The following is a 15,551-nucleotide window of genomic DNA, read 5'->3' on the forward strand; positions in this document are numbered from 1 at the left end:
ATTTGGTATTTTTGGATTGAAACAAAGTCATCGGTTTAATATGAAAATCGGAAGGCTTGAATACACCCTCAGAAGCTGGTGCCTGCACAACGGCTCTGGACCCATCCAAGGTAGAGACATCCACAGGTTCCATAGTCGAAGAAGCATCTTGCGGCATACTGGACTCCGAATGGTTCATCAGTAGAGGCCTGCAAATCTGTAGAAGCGGGTATCAGGGGCTGTGAAAGCACCTCACTGAGTACCGGCAGACTGGCGACTAGCTTAACGGAAGCATCGTCGGCAGTTTTGGACCTATGTGGTCTGTCTCTGTCTTTATCCTTACATTTTTTTCAGAAGATCAGTGGTCGGATGGTTTATCAAAGCCATTTTAGAATATGGAGAACGAGAGCAAAAGAATTTAGCTACAAAAATAGCCCAACGACGAATAGTTCTGGCATTGAATAAGGCACAAAACCAACAGTGAGGAACGTCATGGTCTGGGCCTAAACAGGTGACGCAGTAAGAATGAAAATCTCTGTGAGGTATTTGCTTTTCACAGGCAAGACAATTATTAACTTTTTCTGACATCGGTTAGAGCAAGCAAAAAGGATCCCCAACAGGGTACTTATCTTTTAGAAGACTTCAGGTATGAAACTCGAAAAACAAAAATTTCAGGAGGCGGCCGACCAACACTTGCAAACTGCTTCTGCTTCGGACACTGCATATCAAGAAAGACTGATGTAATGGTATTGGCTGCACGTTTTATACCCCTGACGACCTGACATCATGGAAGAAGTGACAGCATCCAACGCAGAAATCCCAAGACTCTGGTATCCAGGCTGACTGAGGGCTACCTGCAGGCAGATAACCCAAATGTGATGACTGCAACAGTGAAACACAAAGAACATTATGGTGTTTACTACAAACATCCTGTTGGCTGTATCAAGAAAGTACTCAAGGGAACCCCCATATGTATCTACACATGGAAACCTTGCCTTCAGTAGCTCAAACACATGTTCTGTGATGTTCTTTGTCTGTGCATGAGCAGTTTTGAAATTCATCTCAAAAATTGCTTCAGGGTTGTGCATGAGGGTCATGAGCCAAAGATTAAGAGGGCTAGCTGACACCACTTGAAAAATGCAAACATATTTATTTGGGGGAGATACTGGCTACCTGAATAATGTGTATGTGTCAGCATGGATTCTGCAAACCATGTCAGCACTTACCAAGTAGATAACTCTATATGAAATCACTACACACTAGAAATGGGCATACAGTCCTGACACATGCCAAATGTGGGAATAATGATAACTACCATGATTCCATGCACATGCTTTGTAAGTGATAGAAATTATCCTCTGTGCATCACAGACCACCTGCCAGCCGAAGGAATGGTAGCCTTTCCTATTGATGCTTTTCTGGGACTATGAGCCAGAAGGAACATTTACAGCCAAATGAGTTCAATGTTTGGCACCCAGCACCTCAGAGTCGTGGGTCATATTGTCAAAGCCATGCATAGTGCTGTCTTTCTCTTTTTTTAGTCCTAGGGAATTATATGTGTTCATTATCATGTAACAACATTACACTTAGAAATTTACTGAGTATTATGAAGCTGGATCCTTGGAAATAACTAATATGTTCCAGGGTAGTCACTGAGAAGTTCTTGGATCTAAGATGACAAGAAATACACACACCTTGGTATCCGTAGAAATGAAGTCAACACAGTTCCTAAGATTCAATATGTGGTTAAAATATATTGGCTGTGCTCTTGATGGTATCCTAGTGTACTCTATATTGATCCACTATCTGGATCCAAACAGAGCATAGGGAGGAGACAGCATTAGTAATAATGACCTGAGAACATTTCAGCAAGAGCTTACAGTACCATTATATTTATTATTAACCAGGTCAGAGATTTCTCAAGAATGGAGACATATGCTTATTAAACCTGTCTTAATAAAAAGGGGAGTTGGACAAACCCAAAGTCATACAGACCCTTAAGTTTAATTTTACATTGTGGAAAAATAATGCAGAAGGTAATATTGGGTACGTTACTGTCAGAACTGGAAAGGTTGCAACTTGAAATCATATATCACTATGCATATTTTGAAAATAGGTTTACCCCGGGAATCATCTCTGTGTCACTGCTGGACAGAGGCACAGCAAACTAATGGGTATAGCATTCTCATCCTAAGGAGTGGTGAAAGCCACACACACTCTGGCTAGGCTTATAAATGCCATAGGGCAGATAGCCTAGTATGAACCTATGAACCTATGAACCACCTGTAACATGATGTTCTATAACAATATAATAACAGCTGTGAATGAAAAATTGTGCTCTCATGTAATTTATATAGATTTAACTTCAGCACTTGACAGGATCATACACAAAATACTGATCAATAAATTAGAACAACTAGGTATTGATGTACTCCTGATAAGACGGATAGCTGCATGGATTACAAATAGGACATAGCAAGTATAATACAGCAATTGGGCAAGTAAAATTCTTGGTTCCAGTCAAGGTGTCCCACAGGGCTTTGTCCCAGGCCTTTACTTGTTTAGATTGTGTCTTTCAGACCTATCTTTTTCAGCTGAGGTGTTCCACAGTCTGTATGCAGGTGACTTGAAACTGAGTAAATTAATTACATGTGTTACAGGTAGGGTATGTCTGCAGAAGAAAATTCCTAAATTGACCATTTGGCACAAGAAAATAATATGCTGATAAATATATCAAAAACTAAGCATATGAGACTTGGGAAACATACACTGAAAGGTGAGTACTTAACTCAGCACACAGTGATTGAAACTGTAGATTCATTTAAGGACTTGGGTATATGGGTAGATCCGGCTTTGAATTTTTCTAATCACATCAACAAATTGGTTAATGATAGTTATGGAACTATAGGTTGTATAAAATGATTTATAAAGTCTAGGAAATCAGAAATGATGGAGTCATTGTTTACTAATTACATTATACCCAAACTTGAATATAAAATGCCAATATGGGAACATTATAAGAACAAAGCATGATTAAACTGGAACGAGTACAGCACAAATAAGCCAAGGCATCCATGGATGTGAAAATTTAAGTTATTATGAAAGGCTAAAATATCTGAACTTGTACTGTGTCACATATAGATATTTAAAAGGGATCTTATTCAGATATGTAAGACATTTAGAGACAACTACCTCTGGGAATGTTTGGTGTTATCAAAAAGTAGCAGAGAATCATCAAACATCCTATGCAGAAGATTCTGTAGGAATGAGGAGTGTAATAATTTGTTCTCCGAGACAGCAGCTGATGCATGGAACAGACTACCACATTACATTAAAGCAAGTACTAGTTTACATATTTTTAAGAACAGCCTGGACACTTATTATGGAAGCAAGTTCTTTGGTATATTGGCAGGCCAGAAGGGCACAAATGCCTGTGCTTGAAATATTTGTATGTATCTGCTCATCAATGAGAGTATGACAGGCCGGATACTGTTGGCAATGCTTATGAGCCAGAGAGTGGTGAGATTATGCCACACCCATCAAAACAACTGGCAGGAAGAGCAATTAGATGCTGCTGAATACAAACTCCTGAAACAATGAACATATCTCACAACTGCTGCTCTGCCTTTTTTTCCATCTGATGATGCTTTATATCGCAGCATACAAACAAATCATGTGACTCCTGTTCTGAATTGTATGAATCATAACTTTTTTATTTGATTAATTTACATGTTGTTATGCACTCATTTCCTTGCATGGTATCATTTACATCTCTTTATGCATTAATTTTCATGTACTGTGTATAGAGATGTGAAAGCTCTTGTACAACTGCCTGACTAAACTCACTGAGTCAGAAACACCCTCTGCATTGATAAGAACCATGCAAAAATACCTTGGAGAATATGCAACTTGCCTATGAATTCCAGCCACAATTCCACATAAAAAGATAAAATACATAAAAACATAATATGTTCTATAATCTCATATGTAATCCATGTGTGTTGCTGCTCCCCATCAGCATATCTCTGAACTGTCCAGATTTTCTAAACATATCCAGATTTTTGCCTCATATTTTTAGCCCGTACCTCATAAAATTTGTGGTTTTCTGCCAAATCATTGAAGATTGAGGTGATTAAATATTTTATTTATTTAGTTAGTTATTTATTTAACATTTGTTGACCAGGAAACTCCAACTAGGACTTAACCTATTTTCAGCAGAGGCCCAGAGAGAAATGCTCCAGACGTATGTCTTTGGAATGTGGAAGGAAACCGGAGTACCCGGAGGAAACCCATGCAAATGCAGGGAGGACATGCAGACTCCGCACAGAATGCACCCAGCCAAGAAATGAACTGGAGAACCTCTTGCTGTGAGGCGACGTTAGCTGATGCAGCACTGCACCACCAATAAATGACAAACATTTGAGTTTCAGACTTAATATCTTTCAGAAAATGCATACTGACACATATCCTGTTATTCTAGCAATATTTAAATCTGTTCCTATTTTTGGGCCTCCCACCAACTAATTTAAGTTTTATTCAGATGTCTTACAGTAAGAAGCTGTGAGGTATGCCCATCATGTAATGATTCTTGATCAGTCAACATATGTATGTATTTTATTTTATTATAAGCAAATCAGTCCTTACCACTTCAGCGTGCACCTGTATCAACTACTTATGAAACAATGAATCCTTCAGTGAAATTACAGTATTGAAGAAATAGAAGAAGGGAGGAGGATCCAACAATTAGCTACAGGTTTTACTGAACTAAGCCATATAATGTGTATACCCTTCCCAGTAATGGCTCAGTGTGCTTCATGACATAACTGAACTGCTAAGTTCACAGTGCAGTTACACTATTATAACTACAAAATCTCTTTTTTTTTTAGAAAAAGAATCATTCGGTAATTGTTATTCAGGTATGACAGCAATATGTATTATGTTCTGATGCCTTTTCTTTAATGAAAGTTATGATAAAAACCTGCACTACACTCATCTTGCTCAGTAGTGCTGAATGAACATGCAACTTAAATAGTATGTAAATAAGACATAAAACAGTGCAGATGTCAATAAATAATTACTGTGCATCAGAATACGTACAGTCAACATCCCACTTTCGTTTTACTTCCACTTCTGAGAGTTGCAGTTCCTGATTTATGACAGTTAGCACAGAATGTAGTTTCTGCTTCTGAGAACTTGCTGACAAAGCAACTTCTTGCACATCCAACTTTGTTTTGCCTAGTGTAACTGGGGGAAAAAAGCATGTCATTCTTCAAAGCAAAAGAATAAGGCAGCATATCCAAATGTTTTCTTTTTCTGTAAAATTAATTTATAATGTAATCAGAAAAAAATATGTTTTAATCATGTTCTCTCTTAAAATTTGACTAGGCAGCAAATAGACTTAAAAGATGAGATATAATTATAATAAGATAGGAAATATTTTCACTTACCATAGAACAAGTTATTTATCAGTGTAATCACTCATACGGTATATGGATTTTGAAAAATTGGTACAAGTGGTAGCAGGCAGCAGGAATTGCCAAGTGAAATTTACCATGCAGAAAAACTGCAAACAACTGGCAGCACTGACTTTGGAGACATGCCTTCCTATGCCATTCACCCTATAGACAACAAATGTACAGCTTGTAGAAGCTGCTGTGAAAAATATATGCCCATTAAGTGTGTTAAGGGGGCTACTACATGTGCAGGAATCATACCTCTCAACCTCTTACTGCAAGAAATCTGGATAAAGCCCAACAAAATGGGGGGACAAAGGCCCAAAAATAAGGACATATTTTAAATACTGCTCTTACAAACTTAGAAAGTTACTAGAGCAACAGGGTTTCTTTAACATACATTTTCTGAAAGATTTGAGGTCTGAAACTCAAATGTATGCCATTATTTAGTGACTTCAGTCCTCAGATCATCCCAGTGATTTGCCAGAAAACCACAAATTTTATGAGGAACAGACCAGAACATGAGCCAAAAATTTGGACATACTGCAAAAATCTGAACAGTTGGGCGGTATGACAGGTGCACATACACACACGCACATATAAACACAAATGGCTGTACCTTTCTCCTGCAGCTTACTTTCTGTTTTAGTTACGTTTGCTCTGCTTGTTTGTTGTAGCCCTTAGGAACTGAGTTGCATAATCCATTACCATACTTTCTGGCCTCTACTACAAACTAATCTTTTTTAACACCTTTATTGAATTATTACTTAAGACATAGGCAAACATAAATTTATATAAAAGAAAACAAACCATGTTAACATGTCCACATTTAATATTATACATCACATGTAGGGCCAAATTCAGGAAGCCTCCGTGTAAGAGTTATAACTCTTACACGGAGGCTGCAGTTAAACGGTGTGATGTCAGCATGTCATGCATATGCATGAGGTGCATGAGGCATGCTGAATCACACCGTAACTCTTACACGGTCCGTGTAAGAGAGTAGGGGGCGTGTCCGTAGACACGCCCCCGGAAATCTAGAATGGCTGAAAGTAAACAGCCACGAGAGAGGCCATGGAAATGTGAATAAACACACTACACAACACATGCCCCCACAGACCAGCAATGTAAAAAGTGAACAGATGTTGTAAAATGAAAATAAAAACTGTTTTATTTTTTTTAAACCCCGTAAATGTTTGCTACTGTGTGCACTCGTGTGCGCGGGTATGCTACTAGCACAACTGCAGTTAGCAATCAGTGGAAAAGGATATAAGAACTAAATATGCAAAGTAAGCCAAGAAGTAATAGCATAGCGGTAGAGTTGTCAGCTTAAGAGCAGGCAGGCAAGATTCGAGCCCACACAACAACCTTTTTTTTTTTTTTTGTAAATAAGCACTAAAAAGGCCCCTGACAGTATTGTACAAATGTAAAAGTATTTCCTTTTGTAAAATGGAATGAAATGGAGCATATATTTTCAAGTAATACAATAATAAAAATATTTAGAAATGTACTGATAGCTAAGCTGCTGTGAGACAGAGTGCCCATAGCTGAGTAGTGTTTCAAAAGCTGCAAATTGCTTGCCCGTAGCTAAGCACCGGTTTAACAGGCTCAAACTGTGTGCGACTAGCTGTGCTTAGCTGAACATGTGTGTTACTAGCCAATTAAGGTTCATCCCAGCGCACACCGTTTGCCCGGAGGTGCACGCCGCGCACACAAGCTAACCGCCGGTGCGCATGTGTTAGCTCCGCTCAAACGAGCGCAGACCTGGTTTTAAGTGCTTAAAAGTGCTTTTGGCATGTTTGATTGACAGGTCCTCAACTAATTTCTAGACAGTCATGAAAATTAAAAATCAGTGGTCAGATTCAAACCCAGGATACCATGCACTAGAGTCAAGGTACTAAACCACTAAGCCATGACAGCAGTATTAGAAATGCAGAAATAGCATATATATAGGATATAATCCAGAATGGAGCATGATAAAGCAGTTTCTGTGAAGTAGATACAATTCCAAAAGGGCCAATCATAGAAATGTGCGGGAAAATCGGCATATATAAGCCCCATAGGCGGGAATACACAGCAGAAATGATTGTAGAATAGACCTGAGTGGAGTAGGGGAGGGACGTTGCTTTCAAGCACAGCGGTGGGGCGTTGAGGAGTCCAGATACATGGTCTGGCTCCTAGTTCACTATCATGAGGCCCAACTCATGCAGGGCCAGGTCTCATGGGGAGCGTACAGGGCAGAGGCATGGGACCGGTTGGCTCATGATCTCACTAGTGCTACTGGGATTCCACGTACTGGTGAGCAGGTCCGTCACCACCATGCGGACCTGAAGCGACGTAAACAAGACCAGTTGACCCAATTGATCCAGAAGGCCTGGGATATGCCCAACGCCCCACTACTGAGTAAGTTACATTTTACTTATGTATGTAAGGAATTCAACTAGCTGATACCATGGAGATGGTCCAATATTACTCGTTTTGTATTACAGCTGCAGCTGTCCGCTCTATGAATTGACGGGCACATGACCACAGGCTGGTGCGGCTGCGCCACCATGCAGGTTAGTAACCCCACCTAGTACTTGTAAATAAATATTATAGTGTAGCACGTAGCAGAACACTGCAGTGTATTGATTAAAACTAATAGAATGTGCAAGCAAAAAGTGAAAGTCTGCAGGTATGGCTGCAACAAGTTCATCAGTATGCAAGTGAAACTGGAAATATAACTGATAGAAATAAATAGTTCTGTAATACAGATGTCCCACCATTAATTAAATGTAGTATAACCTGCAGTAGTCTCAAGAGTACAGCTTCAGAATCTGAGGTAATCACATGTGAGATATATCCTCTGTTGAAATGCTGAATCATGACAGAAGTGAGACTGCTAGAAAGTGTTGGAATCACCACAGGTCTAATATGTGAACAAAGCCTAGAAGTACCAACCTGAACTGTGAAATTGCAGGATGTGTGAGAGTGACAGAAAGGGTCATGTATCAATGAATAAAGTAGTAATAACTCCTGAATATATAGGCGTCAGTGTGGTTCTACAGAACTAAATACATGTGGGAATTAAAACTTAACATCCCAAACTGATGTCAGTGTGTCTGAATCTGGAATGTTCAGGCCAAAATCTGTATATGGTGATGACAGTCAACAATTTGCAGATAGAATGAATGATTGTCTGACATACTAAACATCCATAGTTGTCCCCTGCCCTGTCATCAAAGTGTAGCAGGATGATGTATCTGATCAAATTCAAAATAACTAGGATAGTGATGTATCTGTAACAGCTCTAGCATGACAGTCAATTAAAAATCATTTGGAAACTATCACCCACAAGTTAATTGTGTTTCTATTACAAATGTATATCAATGTATAATTTATGAATGTGTCATCATTTTCTTTCTCCACTCCACCCTATAATTGCAAATTAAAAAACTCACTAAATATTGGTATGTGAACATTTCATTAACCATGGACATTTGTCCTGTTTCAAAAATATATGCATGTCTGTTGTTGCATGTGCCCTGTTCATACCTGCAAACCTGCAAACCTGATGGCCTGTTGCCATTAATCAACCCTGCATGTTGTTTGATTGTGTATTTCCGTTCAAATAATGCATGTGATATTGATATGCCCGTTGTTCAATGGTGTTAATATCTGGGTGTTGGTTTAATGGGAACAGCTGGAGGAGCTCGTCCACTCACCCTCCAAGGTGTCCGGTCTGTGGTGCGAAGGGAGATCCAAGACTCTGTTCTTGGGCCCCTACGCCAGCTTGAGGCCCAGGTGGCACAGCTTAGGGGCATGCCCGTTGTCTCACCTGCACAGCCCCCAGAACAGCCCCATCCTGGGCTGTGAAGGAACAGTGGCAACTGCCTATGGGTGGGGATATCAGTTCCACTGTTGCCATCTGTGGGCTTATGTGCCCTGGATATTCCAACCTCTGTCCCCGTCAATTGTGTAACCCCCCCAAATGTGTCATACACCGCCCCTGTATGCATCTTGTCTGTCTTGTCTGTTAACCTACCCAACCTACCTCCCCAGCTATACCGACTACCACACCTGACATACCACTCTCACCTGATAAAAAAAAAAAAAAAAGGGCACTCTGTACCCAAAAAAAAATTACGCCCCATACATAGCTGTCCATGTTGCACACATGTCCGCTGGACATTGAAACTGTTAATTACAATTGGCTGTACAACAGGTATATGTTGTCCTGACACCTCTCTCAGGGGTGGAAGGTTCCAAATGTCACACCAAATTGCATACAAATGCACAGCTGTTGCTGGGTAAGACATGGGCAGCTACGGGCCTCACCTACATCCTTCCTGCAAATTCCAAGCTTGTTTTTTCCCTACTGTCTTACCCTCTTTGTGACCCCTTTTTCACCACTTTCCTGTCACCCCTTTTTCTTTTCATTCAAAGAAAATAGCGTGAGTGTGCGTGGAGCTCACCGCCAGTGCGCATGCGTGAGCTCCACGCAAACAAGCGCAGACCTGGTTTTAAGTGCTTAAAAGTGCCTTTGGCACCTTTGATTGACAGGTCCTGTACTCATTTGGAAAGAAAAATAAATTCCCACTGTCAGTCTCGAACCCAGGACCTCTGTAACACTAGTCTATATGACCTACTACTAAGCTACGACCCTCATACAAGAACATAGTGCTAAAATAAATATAACATGTAATAGTTGGAATCAATATAAAGGCAATATAGGATGTGTACTACCCAAAGCATGTCAGGTAGATTTGTAATACCCGAATTACTGGATTCCCATACTAGTTTAGTGTTAACAGAAACAGCCCTGCTAATTGTTAGCTTGTACATAATAATGTAAGGTAATTTACATACATGAAGGTATGTATATGTACACATACATATATATATATATATATATATATATATATATATATATATATATATTAATACATATGAAATATAGTGGTAGGTGTCAGTATTCATACACACTCACTACAGGAAACAGTGAAGATAAATGCAGCAACCAGAATCTGCAACACAGCCTGACTCCTGTGAGACTTACTAACCCTTTTAACTGCTTAAAGGTGGCTTCAACACTTTGATTGACAGGTCCTGTACTCATCCTGACAGAAAAAAAAAATTCCACTGTCAGTCCTGAAACCAGAACCCTAGCAACACTAGTCTGTATGACCTACCACTAAGCCATGACTTTCATACAAGAGTATAGTGCTAAAATAAATATAACATGTAATAGTAGGAATCAATATAAAGGCAATATAGGATGTGTACTACCCAAAGCATGTCAGGTAGATGTTTAATGCCCGAATTACTGGATTCCCATACTAGTTTAGTGTTAACAGAAACAGCCCTGCTAATTGTTAGCTTGTACATAATAATGTAAGGTAATGTACATATATGAAATTATGTATATGTACACATACATACATACATATATATATATATATATATATATATATATATATATATATATTAATACATATGAAATATAGTGGTAGGTGTCAGTATCCATACACACTCACTACAGGAAACAGTGAAGATAAATGCAGCAACCAGAATCTGCAACACAGCCTGACTCCTGTGAGACCTACTAACCCCTTTAACTGCTTAAAGGTGCCTCCAGCACTTTGATTGATAGGCCCTGTACTCAATTTGAAAGCAAAATATAAGCATACTAGTAGGCCCTACCACAAGACCATTGTAACACTAGTCTGTATGACCTACCAGTAAGCCATGACTCTCATACAGGAATACAGTGCTAAAATAAGTAGAACATGTAATAGTAGGAATGAAGATAAAGGCAATATAGGATGTGTACTACCCAAAGCATGTCAGGTAGACTTTTACTGTCCTAATTACTGGTTTCCCATACTAGTTTAGTGTTAACAGAAACAGCCCTGCTAATTGTTAGCTTGTACTTAATAATGTCAGCTAATGTACATATATGAAAGTATATATATGTACACACATATATATATATATATATATATATATATATATATATATATATATATATATATATCAGTACATATGAAATATAGTTGTAGGTGTCAGTATGCATACACACTCACTACAGGGAACAGGTGAGAGAAATGCAGCAACCTGAATTTACAACACAGCATGAAGCATGAGAGACGTACTAACCTTCACACTCACAGAACACTGTCGACAGCATACCAGCATGGTCCACGCCCTTACAATCTGAAAGGGCAACGCCTATCTCACATACCCTTTTATAGCACTGTCCTGAAATCACAGTGAGACATGTAATCAGTACAGAACTGGCTGCATGCAATTAGCAAATGCTGCCTTACAATTGGTGCAGAGGCCATCACATGGACCTATGCAGATACCTACAAAAGCATCCAGTACTCACACTCCACACATGCAATACATTCATTGCACAAAAACGACAGAGAAAGAGAGAGAGACAGAGAGAGAAAAAAAAGAAAAATAAAGACAGCCAGCAACAAAAGCAGCAGCAGCAGCAGCAGCAAACAGCAAGTAGCACCACTGACACAGCAACAGCTGACACAAACACAGGTAATGCAAAGTAGCAGGTTAATACTGTGTTTACTGTGAAACCTCCAAATGTATCATAGTTCACTATCTATAGGTATGTCCATGAGATAGGTTGTTTGTACATAGTCCTGATATATATACATATGTAATATTGCTGTACATGTCGTCCATACTTAAAACTTCCATAGCTTAGAACACAAGGCCAGTTATGCATATGATGCAGTAGTTCCCAGGGTCGGTAGAGGTTCCTCCTCATTGGTGTGGGACCACTGTGTATGTATGGCACTGTTCAGGTACACATCCTGTAGTATGGCCAGGGTGTAATATCAGTCTGTAATGTGGTGCTATGTCCTCTAGGGGTGAACGTATCACACATCCAGGGATACCATTTTGTAACAGTGATGCTGTGTGTTCTGCAATGTTGAGGGTGGCCCTCACCTGGACATGTGAGATGATAGGGAGGTTACAGTCATCTGTGATAACTAATTCCACTTGTGTAGGAGAATGGGGGGGGGATACCTGCACCTAAACTGTCTGCAACAATGTTGCCAATATCTGTGCATTTGGTGAATGTGAAGCATCTTACCACTGCTGACCACAGATGCCTTGCCTTCATGTGAATCTGCCCTGTGCTGCAGTAGCCTCCTGCTATTGTTATAAAATGTGCCTGTATCTGTAGTCCACTGGACAGGATAAATAAGTGGTGTGCATACGGTCTGGATTAGATATGTGTGTGCACATTACATGCACTATGTGGGATGTCTGTGGTAAGCTTTCGCAAAGGGGCCAGCAGTGTGTGTTGTGGCTTCCACTGGCCCAGTGGGCTGCATGGATAGCATCACAGTCCTAACTAGTGAATAACTGTGTAATTACATGCATACATAGCAAGGTAGTGTACTGTGCTTGTGGTGTTGTTGGGACATGTATATCCAGGCTGAGTAATGTGTGTCCACATGACAGGGTTGGATGGCAACACACATACAGTATGTAGGGATGAACACTCAGAGTGTTTCAGACGTGTTGCCTGTGCAGAAATATGTGGCCATTACTTGTGCATCCCCCACAACACACACACATGCAACATATGGCAGAAGTACTATAGCAGTACACATAGGTTCATAGGTTCATACTAGGCTATTTGCCCTAGGGCATTGACAAGCCTAGTAGAATGTGTTTGTCTTTTGCCACCCAATTAAAATCTATGCTGCTATGCCCTTTTCCGAGGTTAGTATACTGTGCCTCTGTCTAACAGTGACATAGAAGTGATACCTGGGGTACAACTATGATTTCCATCCACTTCTATCTTCGAGGTTAGTATACTGTGCTTTTTTCCCCGGTTTTCCCAAAATAATGCATTTTGGGTTTTTTTTATTAAAATAAAGGGGCCCCCCGTTTTTTTTTTTCCCAAATTGGTGTTTAATTTTTTTTTCTGGGTTTTTGTTTAAGGGGAAAACAGCGGGGAAAAAACTGGGGCCCCCCCCCCCCCCCCCCCCCCCCCCTCCCCCCCCCCCCCCCCCCCCCCCCCCCCCCCCCCCCCCGGCGCCCCGCCGGTCCCCCGCCCCCCCCCCCCCCCCCCCCCCCCCCCCCCCCCCCCCCCCTCCCCCCCCCCGCCCCCCCCCCCCCCCCTTTTTTTTTTTTTTTTTTTTTTTTTTTTTTTTTTCTTTTTTTTTTTTTTTTTTTTTTTTTTTTTTTTTTTTTTTTTTTTCTTTTTTTTTTTTTTTTTTTTTTTTTTTTTTTTTTTTTTTTTTTTTTATTTTTTTTTTTTTTTTTTTTTTTAAATTTTAAAATTTTTTTTTAAAATCCAAAAAATTGTTTCTTTCCCCACCCATTTAAGGCCCAGGGGGAAGTTAAATCCCCGGCCAACCGAACCCCAAACACCCCCATCCTGGGCTTAAAACCCCTTTAACTCCCAAAAGGGGGGGGTTCAGCCACTTTGTTTGGGGCAGGTCCCGGGTACCCCAATTTCCCCAAAAAAAAACCCCCCCAAAATGTGCCCTAAACCGCCCTTTAGAAACCTGTTTTGTTGAACCTCCCCAACCTAACCCATGATTTTCCATACAAATTATGTAAAAAAAAAACATTGTAAAAAAAAAATTTAAAAACCCCCCAAAAATAGGATGTTCCCCCAAACATGCCCGGTAAAATTTTAAATGAAATTACTTGGTTCCCCCAACGGGTTTATTTTTCCAAAAACACCCTCTAAGGGTTAAGGTTTCCAAATTTGTAAAAATTTGTACAAATGAAATTTGTTAAGAATATATACATTTTAAATTAATTTTTTTTTATTTTAAATCTTTGTATTTTTAAATTTTTCCTTCCCCCCTTTTTTTAAAAACAAAGAAAATACCCCAAAGCTAAACCGCCGTCCTGTGAGAAAAAACAACCCCCTTTTTAATGTTTAAAAAGGTCCCTTTTGGCCCCTTTGATTGAAGGCCCTGTACTAAATTTGAAAGAAAAAAAAATTTACTGTGGGCCCAACCCAAAAGGACCTTGTAACACTAGTCTTATGACCTCCCATAAGCCATGACCCTCATACAAAAAATGGGAAAATTTAAAAAAATGTAATATTTGGAATAAATAAAGGCAATATAGGATGTGTACTACCCAAAGCATGTCAGGTAGATTTTTTTAAAATTACTGGATTCCCATACTAGTTTAGTGTTAACAGAAACAGCCCTGCTAATTGTTAGCTTGTACAAATAATGTGGGAAATTTTAAACATTTTAAAAAATATATGTAATATATATATATATATATATATATATATATATATATATATATATATTAATAATATGAAATATATTTGGTAGGTGTCAGTTTTCATACACACTCACTACGGGGAAACGGGTAAAGAAAATGCAGCAACCGAATCTCAACACACCCTAAACCCGGGAGATTTAAACCCTTTAACTCAAAGGGGAACACTTTAACGGGCCTTACCACCTGGTTCCACGTAAAACCCTAAAAAGGGAACCCGCCTATTCCCCCAAAACCCTTTTATAAAAATTGTCCTAAAATAAAATAACATGAATAGAAAGGAATCTATGGCAATTAAAAATGTGTTTTCCCCAAAATTGGTGAGAACCCAAATTACTGGACCCATCTTTTTTATTTAACAAAACACCCGTTTTTAATTTTACATAATAATTAATTGACAAAAAGAAAGAGAAGAAAAACAAAAAAAAAAAAAATAAAATAAAAAAAAAAGAGAAAAATTTGGGGGGAAACCATACACACCAACAGGAAACGGGTAAGAAAAGAGAAAAGGTTAAACGTGTTTCCTGTGAAACCTCAAATTTAAATCAAAAAGGTTCCCCCACCTTTATTATAGGTTGTCCTTTTAAAAGAAAATTTGGTTGGGGCCCTAAAAACCCATTGTAAATTGCTGAAATGCCTTTCCAAAACCCAAAACCCAAAGGAATTATGCAAAATAATGCAGAAATTGGGGTAAGTAAAGGCCCTTTTTGGTGGGGGCCCCAAAAGTGTAGGTAGGCACTCCCCCAATTACTTTTCCCTTAGTTTGGGGGTTTTAAAAACCCCCCTGAAATTTGGGGTTGCTTGTTTTAAATAATTTTCACAATGGGTCCCATTTTGAAAGTATTT

General features: G+C 39.3%; 1 protein-coding gene across 2 annotated transcripts in view; it reads right to left on the reverse strand.

Moving 5' to 3' along the window:
* PARVG (parvin gamma) overlaps positions 1-15,551 on the reverse strand; it is a 3,368,585-nt gene that overhangs the window by 2,271,475 nt on the left and 1,081,559 nt on the right. Inside the window, exon 5 of one of the 2 annotated variants that reach the window (XM_044088046.1) lies at positions 5,077-5,223. The exons of the other annotated variant lie outside the window; for it this stretch is intronic. Coding sequence (XP_043943981.1) covers positions 5,077-5,223 — 147 coding nt within the window. The remainder of the gene's footprint in view (positions 1-5,076; positions 5,224-15,551) is intronic. 2 annotated transcript variants of the gene reach the window in all.

The sequence above is a fragment of the Protopterus annectens genome, chromosome 11.part0 (assembly GCF_019279795.1).
Source record: "Protopterus annectens isolate FY-2018-M chromosome 11.part0, PAN1.0, whole genome shotgun sequence".
NCBI lineage: Eukaryota > Metazoa > Chordata > Ceratodontiformes > Protopteridae > Protopterus > Protopterus annectens.